The sequence below is a fragment of the Oratosquilla oratoria genome, chromosome 12 (assembly GCF_046742065.1).
Source record: "Oratosquilla oratoria isolate Oo_2021 chromosome 12, ASM4674206v1, whole genome shotgun sequence".
Classification (NCBI taxonomy): domain Eukaryota; kingdom Metazoa; phylum Arthropoda; class Malacostraca; order Stomatopoda; family Squillidae; genus Oratosquilla; species Oratosquilla oratoria.
In genome coordinates this window covers 56,959,760-56,975,137 of record NC_134788.1, presented here as the reverse complement: position 1 = coordinate 56,975,137, position 15,378 = coordinate 56,959,760, and the positions used below count along the sequence as shown (strand labels likewise).

At 37.7% G+C, this 15,378-nt stretch overlaps 1 protein-coding gene across 1 annotated transcript in view; it reads left to right on the top strand.

Moving 5' to 3' along the window:
- The window catches only part of LOC143030414 (receptor-type tyrosine-protein phosphatase alpha-like), a 292,993-nt gene that overhangs the window by 132,203 nt on the left and 145,412 nt on the right, over positions 1-15,378 (top strand). Inside the window, exons 11-13 of the mRNA XM_076193561.1 lie at positions 2,506-2,583; positions 9,482-9,556; positions 9,999-10,112. Of these exons, the coding sequence (XP_076049676.1) occupies positions 2,506-2,583; positions 9,482-9,556; positions 9,999-10,112 (267 nt within the window). The remainder of the gene's footprint in view (positions 1-2,505; positions 2,584-9,481; positions 9,557-9,998; positions 10,113-15,378) is intronic.

Genomic DNA, 15,378 nt, shown 5'->3' with positions numbered 1-15,378 from the left:
CTATTTGCCAAGCTCCACACAATCTACCCATTACTTTATTTTTGTGTGAAGAAGGCTCACAATTCATCAACCATTAGTTATCTAACACAATATTCTGAACCCGAGGCAATTTGGATGACAAGGAAGATCATGTACCACCAATTTAATCTATTTCTTTTCAAGATTGATAGATATATTGCAGGAAAGAGATGGCTGGGCAGACTGTGCATTTCCTAGACCTACAAAAGGCATTCAATAAGGTACCACACAGAAAATTACTATATAAACTGGAAAAAATAGAAGGCACACATGGAAATCTATTGAATTTGATGGAGGACTTCCTGCATGGAAGAAAAATGAGAGTGGTGCTCAGAGACAAGTATTCAAAATGGGAAGAAATGAGTAGTGGCATCCCACAGGGGTCAGTGCTAGCTACAATAATGTTTGCTATATATGTAAATGACATGGATGAGGGCATTGATAGTTACATGAATTGCTTTGCAGATGACACAAAATTATTAAAGAGAATAAACTCCAAAATAGACTGTAACTCATTGCAGAAGGATCTGAACAAAGTCTCAGAGTGGAGCAAGAGATAGGAAGTAGAATTCAACATCAAGAAGTGCAGTATAATTGAATTTGGAAAAGGCAAGAAGAGAATAACAGGACAGTATAAAATTGATGGAAAAGAAATAAAGAAAGTGAATTCTGAAAGGTACCTAGGAGTAATCATCACTAAAGACATGTCACCAGATAAACATATAAATAAAATAGTCGGAGAAACATACAATTTGTTGAGATCAATAAAGGTGGCCTTTAAATACCTGGATAAGGAAATGATCAAGAAAATATTGCAAACACTGATAAGGCCAAAACTAGAATATGCGCCGCTGATATGGTCACCCAGTACAAAAAAGAATATAAGAAAATTAGAAAAAATACAAAGAGCAACAACAAAGTTGGTTCCAACATTTGCAAACCTAACATACGAACAAAGACTGGCCAAACTGGAATTACCAACCCTGGAACAAAGAAGAGAATGAGGGGACCTAATAACCATCTACAGAATTATGAAAGAAAAAGAATGCCTTGATAGAGAGGACCTATTAAAATGGGACAGTGGAAAAACAAGAGGACATGCAATGAAACTCAAAAAGGATAACTACAGAAGAGACCTGAAAAAGAGCAGCTTCCCACATTGAGTGATAGATGTATGAAACAAATTGGATGAAGAAATAGTGTGTGCAAACACAATACAACAATTTAAGAACAAATTTGATCTTGTGAGATACAAAAACGGGTCACCACGAGCATAGCTCCCCTTCCTGTATAATACAACTAGGTAAATACAACTAGGTAGATACAAGAAAGAATACAGATAACAAAAATGATAACTCTTCTTTGTAATGTTATCTTATTTATGTGCCCTCTGAGGGCAGGAAGCCCCAGTTTTGTGGTCTTTTGCCATCAACTTACAAATCTCCTGCAACTGGACAACCTGTATAAGTTACTTATGTTACCCCATTATTCTAAATCTAAGGTAACCTGATATTCAATATCAATTTACTAAGAAGGCGGGTACTGTGGCCCTAGCTATGATGTGGCTTGGCACTATACCCACATCCTTTGTTGGTGATGCATCATGGAACATGACAATATCCTTGATCTCCAACTATCATATTTAGATTTGAACTTATGTATTGTTTATATGTGTGTACTGTGTATTATAGACCCTGTGTATGTACTGTATTTTATTTTGTGTAATGTACCAGTAGTATACTATATGCATAATGTAAGTCCTGTGTATATGCATCATCATCATTGTTTTTTTTTTTCTTCTTTTTTTTTCTTTAGGAATATCCTCTTTGAGGCTACAGAGAATAGGATGCTTAGCCCAATCCTTGTTCCATTTGTATCGCCTTTTACAACTCAAGTGGAAACACTTGGTGGCAGTATTCTTCTCCCCTACCACAGGGTCTGGAAAGAATAAATAAATATTGAGAGAAGTTGTATAGGAAAGCATTTAGAGTGGGGTGACAGCATAATGGGGAGGGGGCAGCTGTCACAGTATAATAACATATCATAATTTCTCTATGAATAGAGATTTCCTCTATCACAGACAAAATGATGTGTGGCTCTGGTCTATACTGGTGCCCATATTGACCCTCAGTTGCATGCTACTGAGCAGCTTTTACCCCCATAATAACATGCAGCCAATGCCCCAGACAGGGGGTAGGGGCTTGAATGGAAGTAGAGTATATGGGGATGAAATGGGTGGGAGTGGATTTTATGCCTTTGTTTTTGGCTACTTCCCTTGTAAGGGGGAAAAAGCCATTGGTATATCTTTGGTGTATGTATTATCATCTTGATTATCATCATCATTATCATTTTATTCTATTTTGTTTATTATTAATTCATGAATTCATTTATGCATTTAACTATTTATTCATTCATTTATCTAGTATTATTATTTTTTGGGCATTTTATTTTGTCATCTTATTAATCAATTGACACTTTCCACTTCAGAGTGTCCAGAGGGATTCATAGGGAAAAACTGTAACTTCCCACTGTCTCATGTGAAACCAAACACTAAAAATGCCAAAGGTGGGTAGATGGTACAGAGTTTGTATCGCTTATTCCTGTGACAATTGACCATTAACACTCACCTGACATCTACTCCCATTATGCTGTTTTTGTATCATGCAAATATATTTTTTGGTAATCCATAAAACTATAAGATCTTCCAAATTATTGATTGCTGTGTCCTGTTGAAAACTTCTCAAAGTTAACAAATAACACTTAGAGGTTTTCTGAATACCACACACTGCTGTTTTATTTGATGTAATGAAGTATGTAGTCACTACAATTCCTTCATTTTTTTTTTTTTAATCCTACATGTTCATTCAACTTCTCAACCTTTTTTTTTTAATCTGTTCAGTAGAATTAGACAGAACACTTTATTCACAATAACTGCAGTTTCCACATTCTTTTAGATCATTTGATGGTAATTTAAAAATCCCAATGGAAATGAGGACCATAATGGAAATGAATTTACATGCTTTTTTGTGTTATCCTCAGTAATTATAATTATTATTTTGAACTGTGTGTTCTTTTCATTATTGCCACTTCATGTATTTGGATTCAATGCCAAATAAACTTCTATTATTATTATTATTGGGAAGGCTTATGGGAGGATCTTGATTGAGAGGATTAGGAGAGGAACAGAGGGAGTAATTGGTGAGGAACAGTGTGGGTTTAGGACAGGTAGAGGTTGTGTAGATCAGATTTTTGTGGTAAGACAGATATGTGAGAAAGCTATAGGAAAGGGGAAGGATGTTTTTTGGGCCTTTATGGATATGGAAAAGGCTTACAATAGGGTAGACAGAAAGGCACTGTGGGAGGTTATGTGGATATACGGGATAGGAGGAAAGCTTCTGGGAGCTGTCAAGAGTTTTTATGAGAGTAGTAAAGCTTGTGTCAGGATTAGAAATGGAGAGAGTGAGTGGTTTGAGGTAAAGGTGGGACTTTGTCAGGGATGCGTTATGTCGCCCTGGCTGTTCAACTTATACATGGATGGGGCAGTGCGAGAGGTGAATGCAAGGGTAGTGGGTCAGGGATTGGAGATGGTTAAGGAAAATGGAGAAAAGTGGGAGGTGAGCCAGCTGTTGTTTGCGGACGACACTGCACTTGTGGCAGGATCGGAGGAGGGATTGAGGAAGCTGGTGACAGAGTTTGGGAGAGTATGTGATAGAAGAAAGCTAAAGACAAATGTGGGTAAAAATAAGGTGATGAGATGTACAAGGGGTGAAAGTGGCAGTAATCTGGAAGTGAGCATTAAGGGAGAGCAACTGGAGGAAGTGGATAGTTTTAGATATTTGGGTGCATATGTGGCAGGAAAAGGTGGAGTGAAAGTGGAGGTAGAATGTAGATTGAGAGAAGCGAGTGAATGCCTTGGTGGATTGAAAAGTGTAATGAGGAATAGAAATTTGGGAATGGATGCTAAGAGGAGACTGTATGAAGGAGTGATTGTGCCAACAGCACTGTATGGAGCAGAAACATGGAACATAAGAGAGGAAGGACAAGGAGCTTGAATGTGTTTGAGATGAAGTGTCTGAGAAGTATGATGGGGGTTACTAGGCTAGATAGAGTAAGAAATGAGGAGGTGAGGAGGAGAACAGGGGTGGAAAGGGAGCTGGGAGATAGGGTTGATGAAAGAGTATTAGGATGGTTTGGACACATGGAAAGAATGAGTGAAGAAAGACTAGTAAAGGAGGTATGGAAGGCAGATGTGGAGGGAGTGAACATGAGGGGACGTCCTAGGATGAGATGGATGGATGGGGTGAAGGGGGCTTTGGGGAAGAGGGGAATGTCTGTTGAGGAAGGACAGGAGAGGACAGAAGACAGGGGTGAATGGAGAATGGTTGTATATGGAAAATGTTGTGATGCATGAGGTGGATTGGACGGGGGAATGGGGGGTGAGGTAGTGTGTGTGAGCAAAAATTTTGATGCAGCCCGAAGGGATTTCTCCCCGTCCTCTCCTTTATATGGGGGGACGGAGAGGGGGGTCGCCGATTTAATGAAGCGGCCTTGCTGTGGATGTGCTGTGTCCTGCGACACTGCTTCTGACCCAGGGCAGTGGACAGGGTGCAGGGATGACCCGTCATCTAGGAGGTGCTAAGATGGGAGGGAGGGTGGAGGGGTGTGGAGTGTTTTCGGGGATGAAATGGGTGGGAATGATTTTATGCCTTTTCCTTTTTGGCTACCTCCCTGGTAAGGGGGAAAAAAGCCTTGGTATATGTATGTATGTATGTATTTGGCAATGAATCAATATACTTGAAGTGCAGATAATGAAAAGAACACATAATTCAAAATAGCAATTACAATTACCGAGGATAACACAAAAAAGCATGTAAGGTTATTTCCATTGTGGTCCTCATTTCCATTGTGATTTTTAGATTTCCATCGAGACACGATCTAAAAGAATGTGGAAACTGCAGTTATTGTATTTACCTATTTGCATTTTACGGGAAGGGGAGCTATGCTCGTGGTGTCCCATCATATGAGAAGTACAAAGAAAAGAAAAGAGAAGTAAAGAAAAGGGTAAAGGAGGCAAAGAGGAGAGCAGATGTAAAATGGGGTAAGAGTTTGACAGAAATTTTTTAAAGTAATAAAAAGAGGTTTTGGAAAGAAATAAAGAGAGGAAGAGGAGGCGAATCAAGTAGAGAAGAAAAGGTAAAAGGTGCAGATGGACAGATGTTAATGGAGGAGAAGGCAGTAAGGGGAAGACGGGCAAAGTATTTTAGGGAGTTGCTAAATGTGAAGGAGGATAGGGAGGGAAAGGTAGTTCCAGTGGGAAATGCGAAGAAAATGAGTGATGAATGAGGAGAATGGAGGAGAAATAAGGAAGGATGAAGTGAAGGCAGCAGTTAAGATGATGAAAGCAGGTAAGGCACCTGGTCTGGATGGATGCCATGCAGAATGTCTAAAAAAAGGAGGTATAGTGATAGTGGATGGGTTGGTGAGGTTATTTAATGTTTGCTGGAGAGAAGGTAGAGTGCCGGAGGACTGGAGGAGTGCTTGTATAGTTCCACTTTACAAGGGAAAGGGGGACAAGTGTGAATGTAGTAGTTTCAGAGGGATTAGCTTGTTAAGTGTAGTTGGGAAGGCTTATGGGAGGATCTTGATTGAGAGGATTAGGAGAGGAACAGAGGGAGTAATTGGTGAGGAACAGTGTGGATTTAGGACAGGTAGAGGTTGTGTAGATCAGATTTTCGTGGTAAGACAGATATGTGAGAAAGCTATAGGAAAGGGCAAGGATGTTTTTTGGGCATTTATGGATCTGGAAAAGGCTTGCGACAGGGTAGACAGAAAGGCACTGTGGGAGGTTATGCGGATATACGGGATAGGAGGAAAGCTTCTGGGAGCTGTCAAGAGTTTTTATGAGAGTAGTAGAGCTTGTGTCAGGATTAGAAATGGAGAGAGTGAGTGGTTTGAGGTAAAGGTGGGACTTTGTCAGGGATGCGTTATGTCACCCTGGCTGTTCAACTTATACATGGATGGGGTAGTGCGAGAGGTAAATGCAAGGGTAGTGGGTCAGGGATTGGAGATGGTTAAGGAAAATGGAGAAAAGTGGGAGGTGAGCCAGCTGTTGTTTGCGGACGACACTGCACTTGTGGCAGGATCGGAGGAGGGATTGAGGAAGCTGGTGACAGAGTTTGGGAGAGTGTGTGATAGAAGAAAGCTAAAGACAAATGTGGGTAAAGTAAGGTGATGAGATGTACAAGGGGTGAAAGTGGCAGTAATCTGGAAATGAGCATTAAGGGAGAGCAACTGGAGGAAGTGGATAGTTTTAGATATTTGGGTGCAAATATGGCAGGGAAAGGTGGAGTGAAGGTGGAGGTAGAATGTAGATTGAGAGAAGCGAGTAAATGCCTTGGTGGATTAAAAAGTGTAATGAGGAATAGAAGTTTGGGAATGGATGCTAAGAGGAGACTGTATGAAGGAGTGATTGTGCCAACAGCACTGTATGGAGCAGAAAAATGGAACATAAGAGAGGAAGGACAAGGAGCTTGAATGTGTTTGAGATGAAGTGTCTGAGAAGTATGATGGGGGTTACTAGGCTAGATAGAGTAAGAAATGAGGAGGTGAGGAGGAGAACAGGGGTGGAAAGGGAGCTGGGAGATAGGGTTGATGAAAGAGTATTAGGATGGTTTGGACACATGGAAAGAATGAGTGAAGAAAGACTAGTAAAGGAGGTATGGAAGGCAGATGTGGAGGGACTGAACATGAGGGGACGTCCTAGGATGAGATGGATGGATGGGGTGAAGGGGGCTTTGGGGAAGAGGGGAATGTCTGTTGAGGAAGGATGGGAGAGGACAGAAGACAGGGGTGAATGGAGAATGGTTGTATATGGAAAATGTTGTGATGAATGAGGTGGAATGGACGGGGAATGGGGGTGAGGTGGTGTGTGTGAGCAAAATTTTGACGCAGCCCGAAGGGATTTCTCCCCGTCCTCTCCTTTATATGGGGGGACGGAGAGGGGGGGTCGCCGATTTAATGAAGCGGCCTTGCTGTGGATGTGCTGTGTACTGCGACACTGCTTCTGACCCAGGGCAGTGGACAGGGTGCAGGGATGACCCGTCATCTAGGAGGTGCTAAGATGGGAGGGAGGGTGGAGGGGTGTGGAGTGTTTTCAGGGATGGAATGGGTGGGAGTGATTTTATGCCTTTTCCTTTTTGGCTACCTCCCTGGTAAGGGGGAAAAAGCCTTGGTATATGTATGTATGTATTATTATTATTATTACTATTATTGTTATTATTGTTGTTGTTATTATTATTATTATTATTATTATTATTATTATTATTATTATTATTATTATTATTATTATTATTATTATTATTATTATTATTATTATTATTGTTATTATTGTTATTACCTTTTATTTCCATTCATCTGACCTCAGCATCTCTTATTCCTTGAAACAATTTTGATAGAATATTTAATGTGTTATCAGAGTTAGTTTTTAAAACATTTCCAGCTATTCCCTCTGATTCAGGTGCTTAAATTGTTTGAATCCTCTTTCAGTTTCCATCACTGCTGTTATTTTCAATATGAAATATTTGTGGTTCAGGTATCTGAATAATGTAAGCTTCATCAAAAGTTTTATTAATAACAATATTAAAATGCTTTCCCCAATGTGAATTTATGCAATCCATTAATGTTAGTTCATCATTGAGAACATATACTGGCATTCTCTATGGTTTCTTTTCTACACCAGTGATGTTTTTGATTATATCATAAGCTTTACAAACTACATGACCTACATCAGAATTATGTGCTTTATCTGCAACTTTGGGTTTTCTAGATATTCTCATTTATAATATTTGCACATCTTGTGACTTCACTATTGAAACTTCATTATTTAGCAATTTCTTTTCTAAGTACTAGCTCATCATCTTCATATTACAGTGAGACCTCTCATTAACGGACGTTAATTAGCTGTGCTTGCGGTGTTTTCGCTGTGTTTTTGGTGCTGTTTGTTGTTTAGTGCTGCTGTGCAATCACTATGCCACCCAAAAACCACTCCAAATCAATGGATTATTCACATCAACGGACACCGTTACCCCTCTTTTAGTCCGTTAATGAGAGGTAGTACTGTACTAAACATATAGCTTTTGTTTCTGTCTCTCATATAACTGTCCATGCTTTGTGGATGATCAATGTCTTCCACTTAGTTCTCCTTTTGCCAAGAATGATGATTGTTGCGTCTTGAGTTGATTTTGAATTTCATCCATCTCCTGTCCATTCCATCAGTATTTGCTCCTACTACCCCTTGTGGACTTTCATCTGATGGTTTCATTACAGAAAATCTGTTGCGCCATTCAAGCATAAATTCTTCAATCCAGAGTTGTAGCAATTGTTTAGTGTCATAATGAATGAGATCCTTGTTTTTCTGCTTTGCTTTTAGCTTTTAGCTTTAGAAGAGGGGAATGTCTGTTGAGGAAGGACGGGAGAGGACAGAAGACAGGGGTGAATGGAGAATGGTTGTATATGGATGATGTTGGGATAGCATGAGGTGGAATGGGCAGGTGGATGGGGGATGAGGTAGTATGTGTGAGCAAAATTTGACGCAGCCCGAAGGGATTTCTCCCCGTCCTCTCATTTTATGCAATGGGGGGACGGAGAGGGGGGGTCGCCGATTTAATGAAGCGGCCTTGCTGTGGATGTGCTGTGTCTTGCAGCACTGCTTCTGACCCGGGACGGTGGACAAGGTGCAGGGATGACCTGTCATTCAGGAGGTGCTAAGATATGAGGGAGGGTGGAGGGGTGTGGAGTGTATTCAGGGATGGAATGGGTGGGAATGATTTTATGCCTCTTTCTTTTTGGCTACCCCCCTTGTAAGGGGGAAAAAGCCTTGGTATATGTATGTATGTATGTATGCTTTTAGCTTCAACCACTAGTTATCTAACACAAGAAAGAATACATTTAAAATTTTCCAAGGATGCTACATCTTTGCATCAATATTTATAGCAACCTCTGACCCTGGCATAGGGAGGTCCTAGCTGTGTGGTCCTCTGCTGTCTGTGCAGCAAAAACTTTTATAACTGATCATTTTACATAAGTTCTATGTTTTATGATCCCCTATCTTATTTCCTAAATTTAAGGCAACCTAATACCAATCTCAATTTACCTAGAAGACGGGCACTATTGCCTTAGCCATGATGTGGCTTGGGACCATACCCATGCCCTATGTGTCAGTGACATGTCATAGAATATGAAAATCTATCTATCAATATACTGAAGGCCTCTTCCCCTTCACCAGGGAGGTTATCAGCCAAGGCATGCAAACACCCTCCACCCATTCAACATCCATTTGTTTCCATATTGGAATTCTCTTAGTTCCTTGTGGATAAAGGGCCATCCTTGCCTTCCCTCCACCCTCCAACATGTTCACATTTAGTTACAGTATCATTAAAGTCATAACACATCTTTCCTACTGCAGGAATTTTGCTCTGTGCTGAAGAACCATTTGGCTGCACTTGTGGGGCAGGATATTTTGGTGCCAGATGTGAGAAAGGTTGGTTTTTCTTGGTATTTTGGACAGGGAAGGAAAAGGAGTGAATAGGATGGAAGCTAAGATGGAAATTTACTTGGTACTCTTGGGATTCAAGAGGGAATGAGGTGTGGAATGAAAATAGAAAAGGGGTAAGAGGACAAGAAAGGGAGGATAGTACCATGAGAGCTTTATATGCAATTGGAGGATGTTGTCCCTATCACCTTGAATTAATGAGATTTCAAGGATGAATATTAGGAGGAGCATTTCAAATATTGTGGTAGTAGATCCTCTTATCTTATCTATTTATTCATTTATTATTTATTTCTTTAAGAATGTGTTGTAAGATTTAGTTTTATTAAAATTATAAATGATGATATTTCATTCTTCTTAATTTTCATTGAAAGTAATTACAATAGTGAAGTTAACATGAACTATCCTTGATCTTACCTTTATTTCAATGCAGAGTGCAGTAATGGAAAATGGGGCCCTAACTGTAACTTGAACTGTGATTGTAAAGATGGAAAATGCAACAAATACAATGGCACTTGCCTCACCTCAACACAAAATTCTAGTGGCAGTAAGTCAGTTTTGTAATGTTTAGCTACATTCATCTTCTGTATCTTTGAAATGCAAAATTTCCTATCCTATTTTTTTCCCTAATTGAAATGATAAATGTTGATATTTCATTCTTCTGAATTTTCATTGAAAGTACAGGTACTCCTTGTTTAACGACGACAATTGAGACCAGCGCGCCGTCGTTAACTGAATTGGTCGTTAAGCGCAAGTGTATACATATACGTACATGTACTGTATGTACAATGTCCAGCAATACATGTATCTTTATTTTCGTGTATTTTCCCTCTTTTATACAGTACATTAAAGCTTTATTTACTGTTTATTTACGGTGGTTAGGTTCCTAAAATTACCGTATATGACCAAATCCGCGTATGCTGATATTCCATATTGAATACCGGGGTATTTTTTTAGTTTCGACCATGGGCGCAATATAGCAATATAAAATTAATTATTAATTTTGTAAATTAAAATGTATCAACGTAATATGCAATTTTGTGGGCGGAAATGAAAGTAAAAAATACCTTGCATAAGAAAATATGCTAATGAACGAAGTCGGTAGCATAGGCTCGGGACGCCATCTTGTCGTCTGCCAACATCTCTCACGACGACGAGCCGGATGCCATTTAATTTGCAGGTAATGATTTATTAAACACAGGTTAGGTTAGTTTAGTTTAGGTTAGACGAATTAATTTATTGTCCTTTCATTTCTTCGACATTGGCATCTATCATAACAAACATGGTGTACCATTCGTCCGACATGACTTCGTTACTTACGAAATCTGTTTTAGCATTTTTTTTTTCATTTCCGCTCACAAAATTGCATATTACGTTGATACATTATAATTTACAAAATTAATAATTAATTTTCTATTGTTATATTGCGCCCATGGTTGAAACTAAAATTTACCACTACCGGTTTATACTGTACCCCAGGTAGTTTTTGCAGCTTGCAGGATGGTAATGTAGACCTAAGCTTCAGAACACTTTACCTCACAGCTAATATCCACCGTACAAGTTCATTTATAACATCATACAAATTTGCCTCAGCCAACTTAATCATCGTACACGATGTCGTAACTTTGGGAGATTTACGTTAAACGACGTCATAAAGCCCGTCGTTACTCCGAGTTGTCGTTTACCGAGTAGGTTGTTAAACGAGGAGTACCTATAATTACAATTGTGAAGTTAACACGAACTGTCCTTGATCTTATCTTTATTTCAATGCAGAGTGCAGTAATGGAAAATGGGGCCCTAACTGTAACTTAAACTGTGATTGTAAAGATGGAAAATGCTTGCCTAACCTCAACACAAAATCCTAGCCTATCCTATTTTTTTCCTTAACCCATTCAACTCCGATGACAAGATGTCTTGTCATTTGGTCAAGTAAAACAAAAAATCATAAAACACCAAAATGTTTGATCAAACACCAGAAAAATATGACGTCAGTCCTCGCTTCGCTCGCAGCGAAGCGAGGACTGACGTCATATTTTTCTGGTGTTTGATCAAACATTTTGGTGTTTTATGATTTTTTGTTTTACTTGACCAAATGACAAGACATCTTGTCATCGGAGTTGAATGGGTTAATTGAAAGCTTGGTCACATGTATTTACCTAGTTGTATTACACAGGAAGGGAGCTATGCTCATAGTGACCCATCTTTGTATCTTTCAGCATCAAGTTTGTTCTTAAATTCTTGAATAGTGTTTGCACACACTGTTGCCTTATCTAATTTATTCTAATCTAGGTCTTATCAATGGAACTAATATTTTCTTTACCATTTCTTCATCCAAGTAGTCAAAGGCCACTTTCATTGATCTTGGTAAATTGAAGGTGTCTCCAACTATTTTGTTGATATGTTTGTCTGGTGACATGTTATTGCTGATAATTACTCCTAGGTCCCTTTCTGGGTTAACTTCCTTAACTTCCTTTGTACCAATCTGCGGTTGTCCCGATATTCTATTTTTACTTTTTTTTTTTCAAATTCCATTACACTACATTTATGTTGAAGTTCAATTTGCACTTTTGACTCAATTCCCAGACTTTATCCAGGACTCTTTGTAGTGATTTACAATCTTCCTCTGTACTTACTTTCCTTAGTAGTTTTGCATCATCTAGAAATTAGTTTGTATAACATTCTACACCTTCATCCATGTCATTTATAATATGGCAAACATTATTGGAGCCAATACAGATCCTTGTGGGTCTCCACTTATCATTTCTTCCAAGGTTGAGTTCTTGTCTCTAAGTGCCACCCTCATTTTTCTCCCATTCAAGAAATCTTCCATCCATTCCAATAACTTTTCTTTTATTCCACCTTTTATTTCAATTTTTCTAAGTAGCTTTTTGTGTGGTACTTTATCAAATGCTTTTTGTAAATCTAAGAAGGCACAATCTGCCCATCTTTCCCTTTCTTGCATTATTTCTATTAGCCCAGAGTAAAAGCAAATCAAGTTTGTGGCAATCCAAACTGTTTTGTCTTTAGTGTATTATTCTCTTCCAAATGTTTAATCCATTTACTTTCGATAACTTTTTTGCATATTTTTGCTACTGTGCTTGTAAGGGAAACTGATCTATAGTTTGTTGGATTTTCTTTGTCCCCTCCTTTGTATTTTGGTACAATACTGTATTTGTATTTTTCCAATCTTGGGGTATTTTTCCTTCTTTGAGTAAGAAATCAATTATCTTCTGTATTTTATCTGTTAGTTCAACTACACATTCTTTTAATATCTAATTTGCAATTCCATCTGGCCTGTGTGACTTTCTGACATCAAGGTTTTTGATTTGGTCCCTTATTTCTTTGTATGTCACCATTATTTCTTTCATTGGGGTGGGATCTTTCTCTCTGTCCTTCCTCCCAATTTTGTGTACTTTCAATTGTGAATACAAATTTAAAATGTTTGATCATAATTTCAGCCATTTCTACATCATCTATATATTCATTATTCCTTTGATACAGTTTCACTACTTTGTGTTTATCTTTTAGTTTGTCGTTCATGTACCTTTACAATAGTTTAGGTTGGTCCTTGCATTTTTCTGTTATGTTCTTTTCATAGTTTCTCTTTTCTTCCCTTTGTATTTTTACATATTCATCTCTTAGTTTGATGTATATTTGCCACTTACTTTATTTTATTTTATTTTTTTCCATCTTATCTATTCTTTGTCACTTCTAACTTTAGCCTCATAAATTTTTTTGTTGTACCAGCCCTTTATGTACACCCATTCTTATTTCTTTTTTGGTATGTATTTGTCTATTCCCTCATTATAATTTTCTTTTAATATGTTTCATTTCTCTTCCATCTTTGCTTCTTTATTTAAGAAGTTTTCCCAGTTCGCATTTTGAAAGAATTTTCTAAGTTTCTCAAAATCTGTGTTGTTGTGCATTAGTCTTCCTTTTCTATGTTTCTCATATCTTCTCAAATCAACCTGTTCTTTTAGTTCTAACTCTATTGGTATGTGGCCATTCTTCCCAATTGGTGTCTTGTATTTCACTTTATCCACGATTTCAGGCTCTGATGTAAATATCAAATCTAGTCACAATGGTTTTTCATTGTTTCTATACCTGGTATTTTCCTTTACCCATTGACTCAATGTGTATTCAATGTTCATATCCAGTAGAATATTTCTCCAAAGGTCTTCACCTTTCCCTCTCATTTCTTCCCAATATAATTCTTTTGAATTAAAGTCACCCATAATGACTGTGTTTCCTCCTTTCAGTAATTCAATTAATGCATTCTTTGTGTCTTCCAACATCTTGGAATTATCACTATCTGTCCAAGACTATGTTTTTAGGGGCACATATTTTCCTACAATTTTTCTACTTTTCATGTCTCTGTTTTCAACTCTAATCATAATCAACTCCACATTATTTTTTCCTTCTGTTATCTTTGTCACATTTAAGCCTTTCTTAGCCAAAAACATGACTTCTCCACCCAGTTTTTCTTTTCTATTTTTTGCCCAATGGTTATATACAGTAGACTCCCACAATATTTGATGGTAGTGGACCTTTTAATTTTGTCTCCACAATTACTGTTATATCTGGCGTCTCTACTGACAGTCATTAATTTGTTTAGTCCTGAAATCATGCCAATTATGTTAGTGTATATATATATCTTATTATGTTTCCCTTTCTTTTTTTTATATACAACTTTCTCAGGTTCAGGTCCAGTACTCTGAAAATAAAACTCATTCTATTATGACTACATTCGTCTCTCTTTTTTTAACCATACATTTTTGTAATTTTCACTATTTACCAGCTTTGTTGCTTTTGATAGTACTTCTTCAGCTATCATTTGTGACTTTAGTTTAATTTTTAGTGGCCTATACTGTACTGTTTTCCTCTAGAGTACTGTCCCATATATGTACTACCTCTATCTCTTTGTCCATTACCTATCCCTCTTGTATCGCTTTCAGAATTGCTTTTGCAATTTCTTTCTCTTCTTTTCCTCTTTGGTATCTGTGTATATTGTTTTTCTTTAATACCATAAGCTACAATGCACTTTTTTTTATCCATTGTGCCTCATGCCCAGTTTTCCTTTAATTGCTTTAATTACTTTCTTTAGCATTTTCCTTTACCCACTGTTGTACTATTTATTTAAAGGTTATTTCTTGATTTGTTCTAGTTTCCATCGATTCTTTATTTCTTGGAGATCTGTCTCCTTAATTGTTTCTCCTACTTTCTTGGTCACTGCTTGTATTTGTTCTTTGACTTCTTTTTTCAGTGCCTCATTTTTACTTTTATCTTCATATTTCATTCTTTTGTTATCATTTCTGACCATATTTAATTCATTTTCTAACAATCTCTCTGTTCATCTTGTCATTAGCTCTTTGTAGTTGGTGTATTTTTCTGTACATTGCCCTATATTCATCTTTCAAATCTATTCATTTCTCAATCAAATCAGCAATATCCTAATTTCTTTGTACATTTTCATAACTTTCTCTTTCCACATCTAAACCTCTGCCTGATAATCCTCTTTCTTTTGGAAACCTGAAAAAACATTGGTGTACCACCTTTGAGTTGATTCTGGGGTATCAATCATGCATGATTTTTTTGGTATTATCCCTAGGAGTGTCTCAACTCTGCTATGTCTAAACCTCTCTTCGTTGGTTCACTTTTTCTTCTTTCTTCTTTTTCTTTCTCCATTTTGTGTATTTGATACACTATTTATTTGAAACTTATCTTACCAATTTGGTCACTCGATAAACACAGCTGCTTAGAATCTTTTGTAAATTACAACTAGGTGTTTCCTTTTGTTGTTAGTGAGTTTAAGG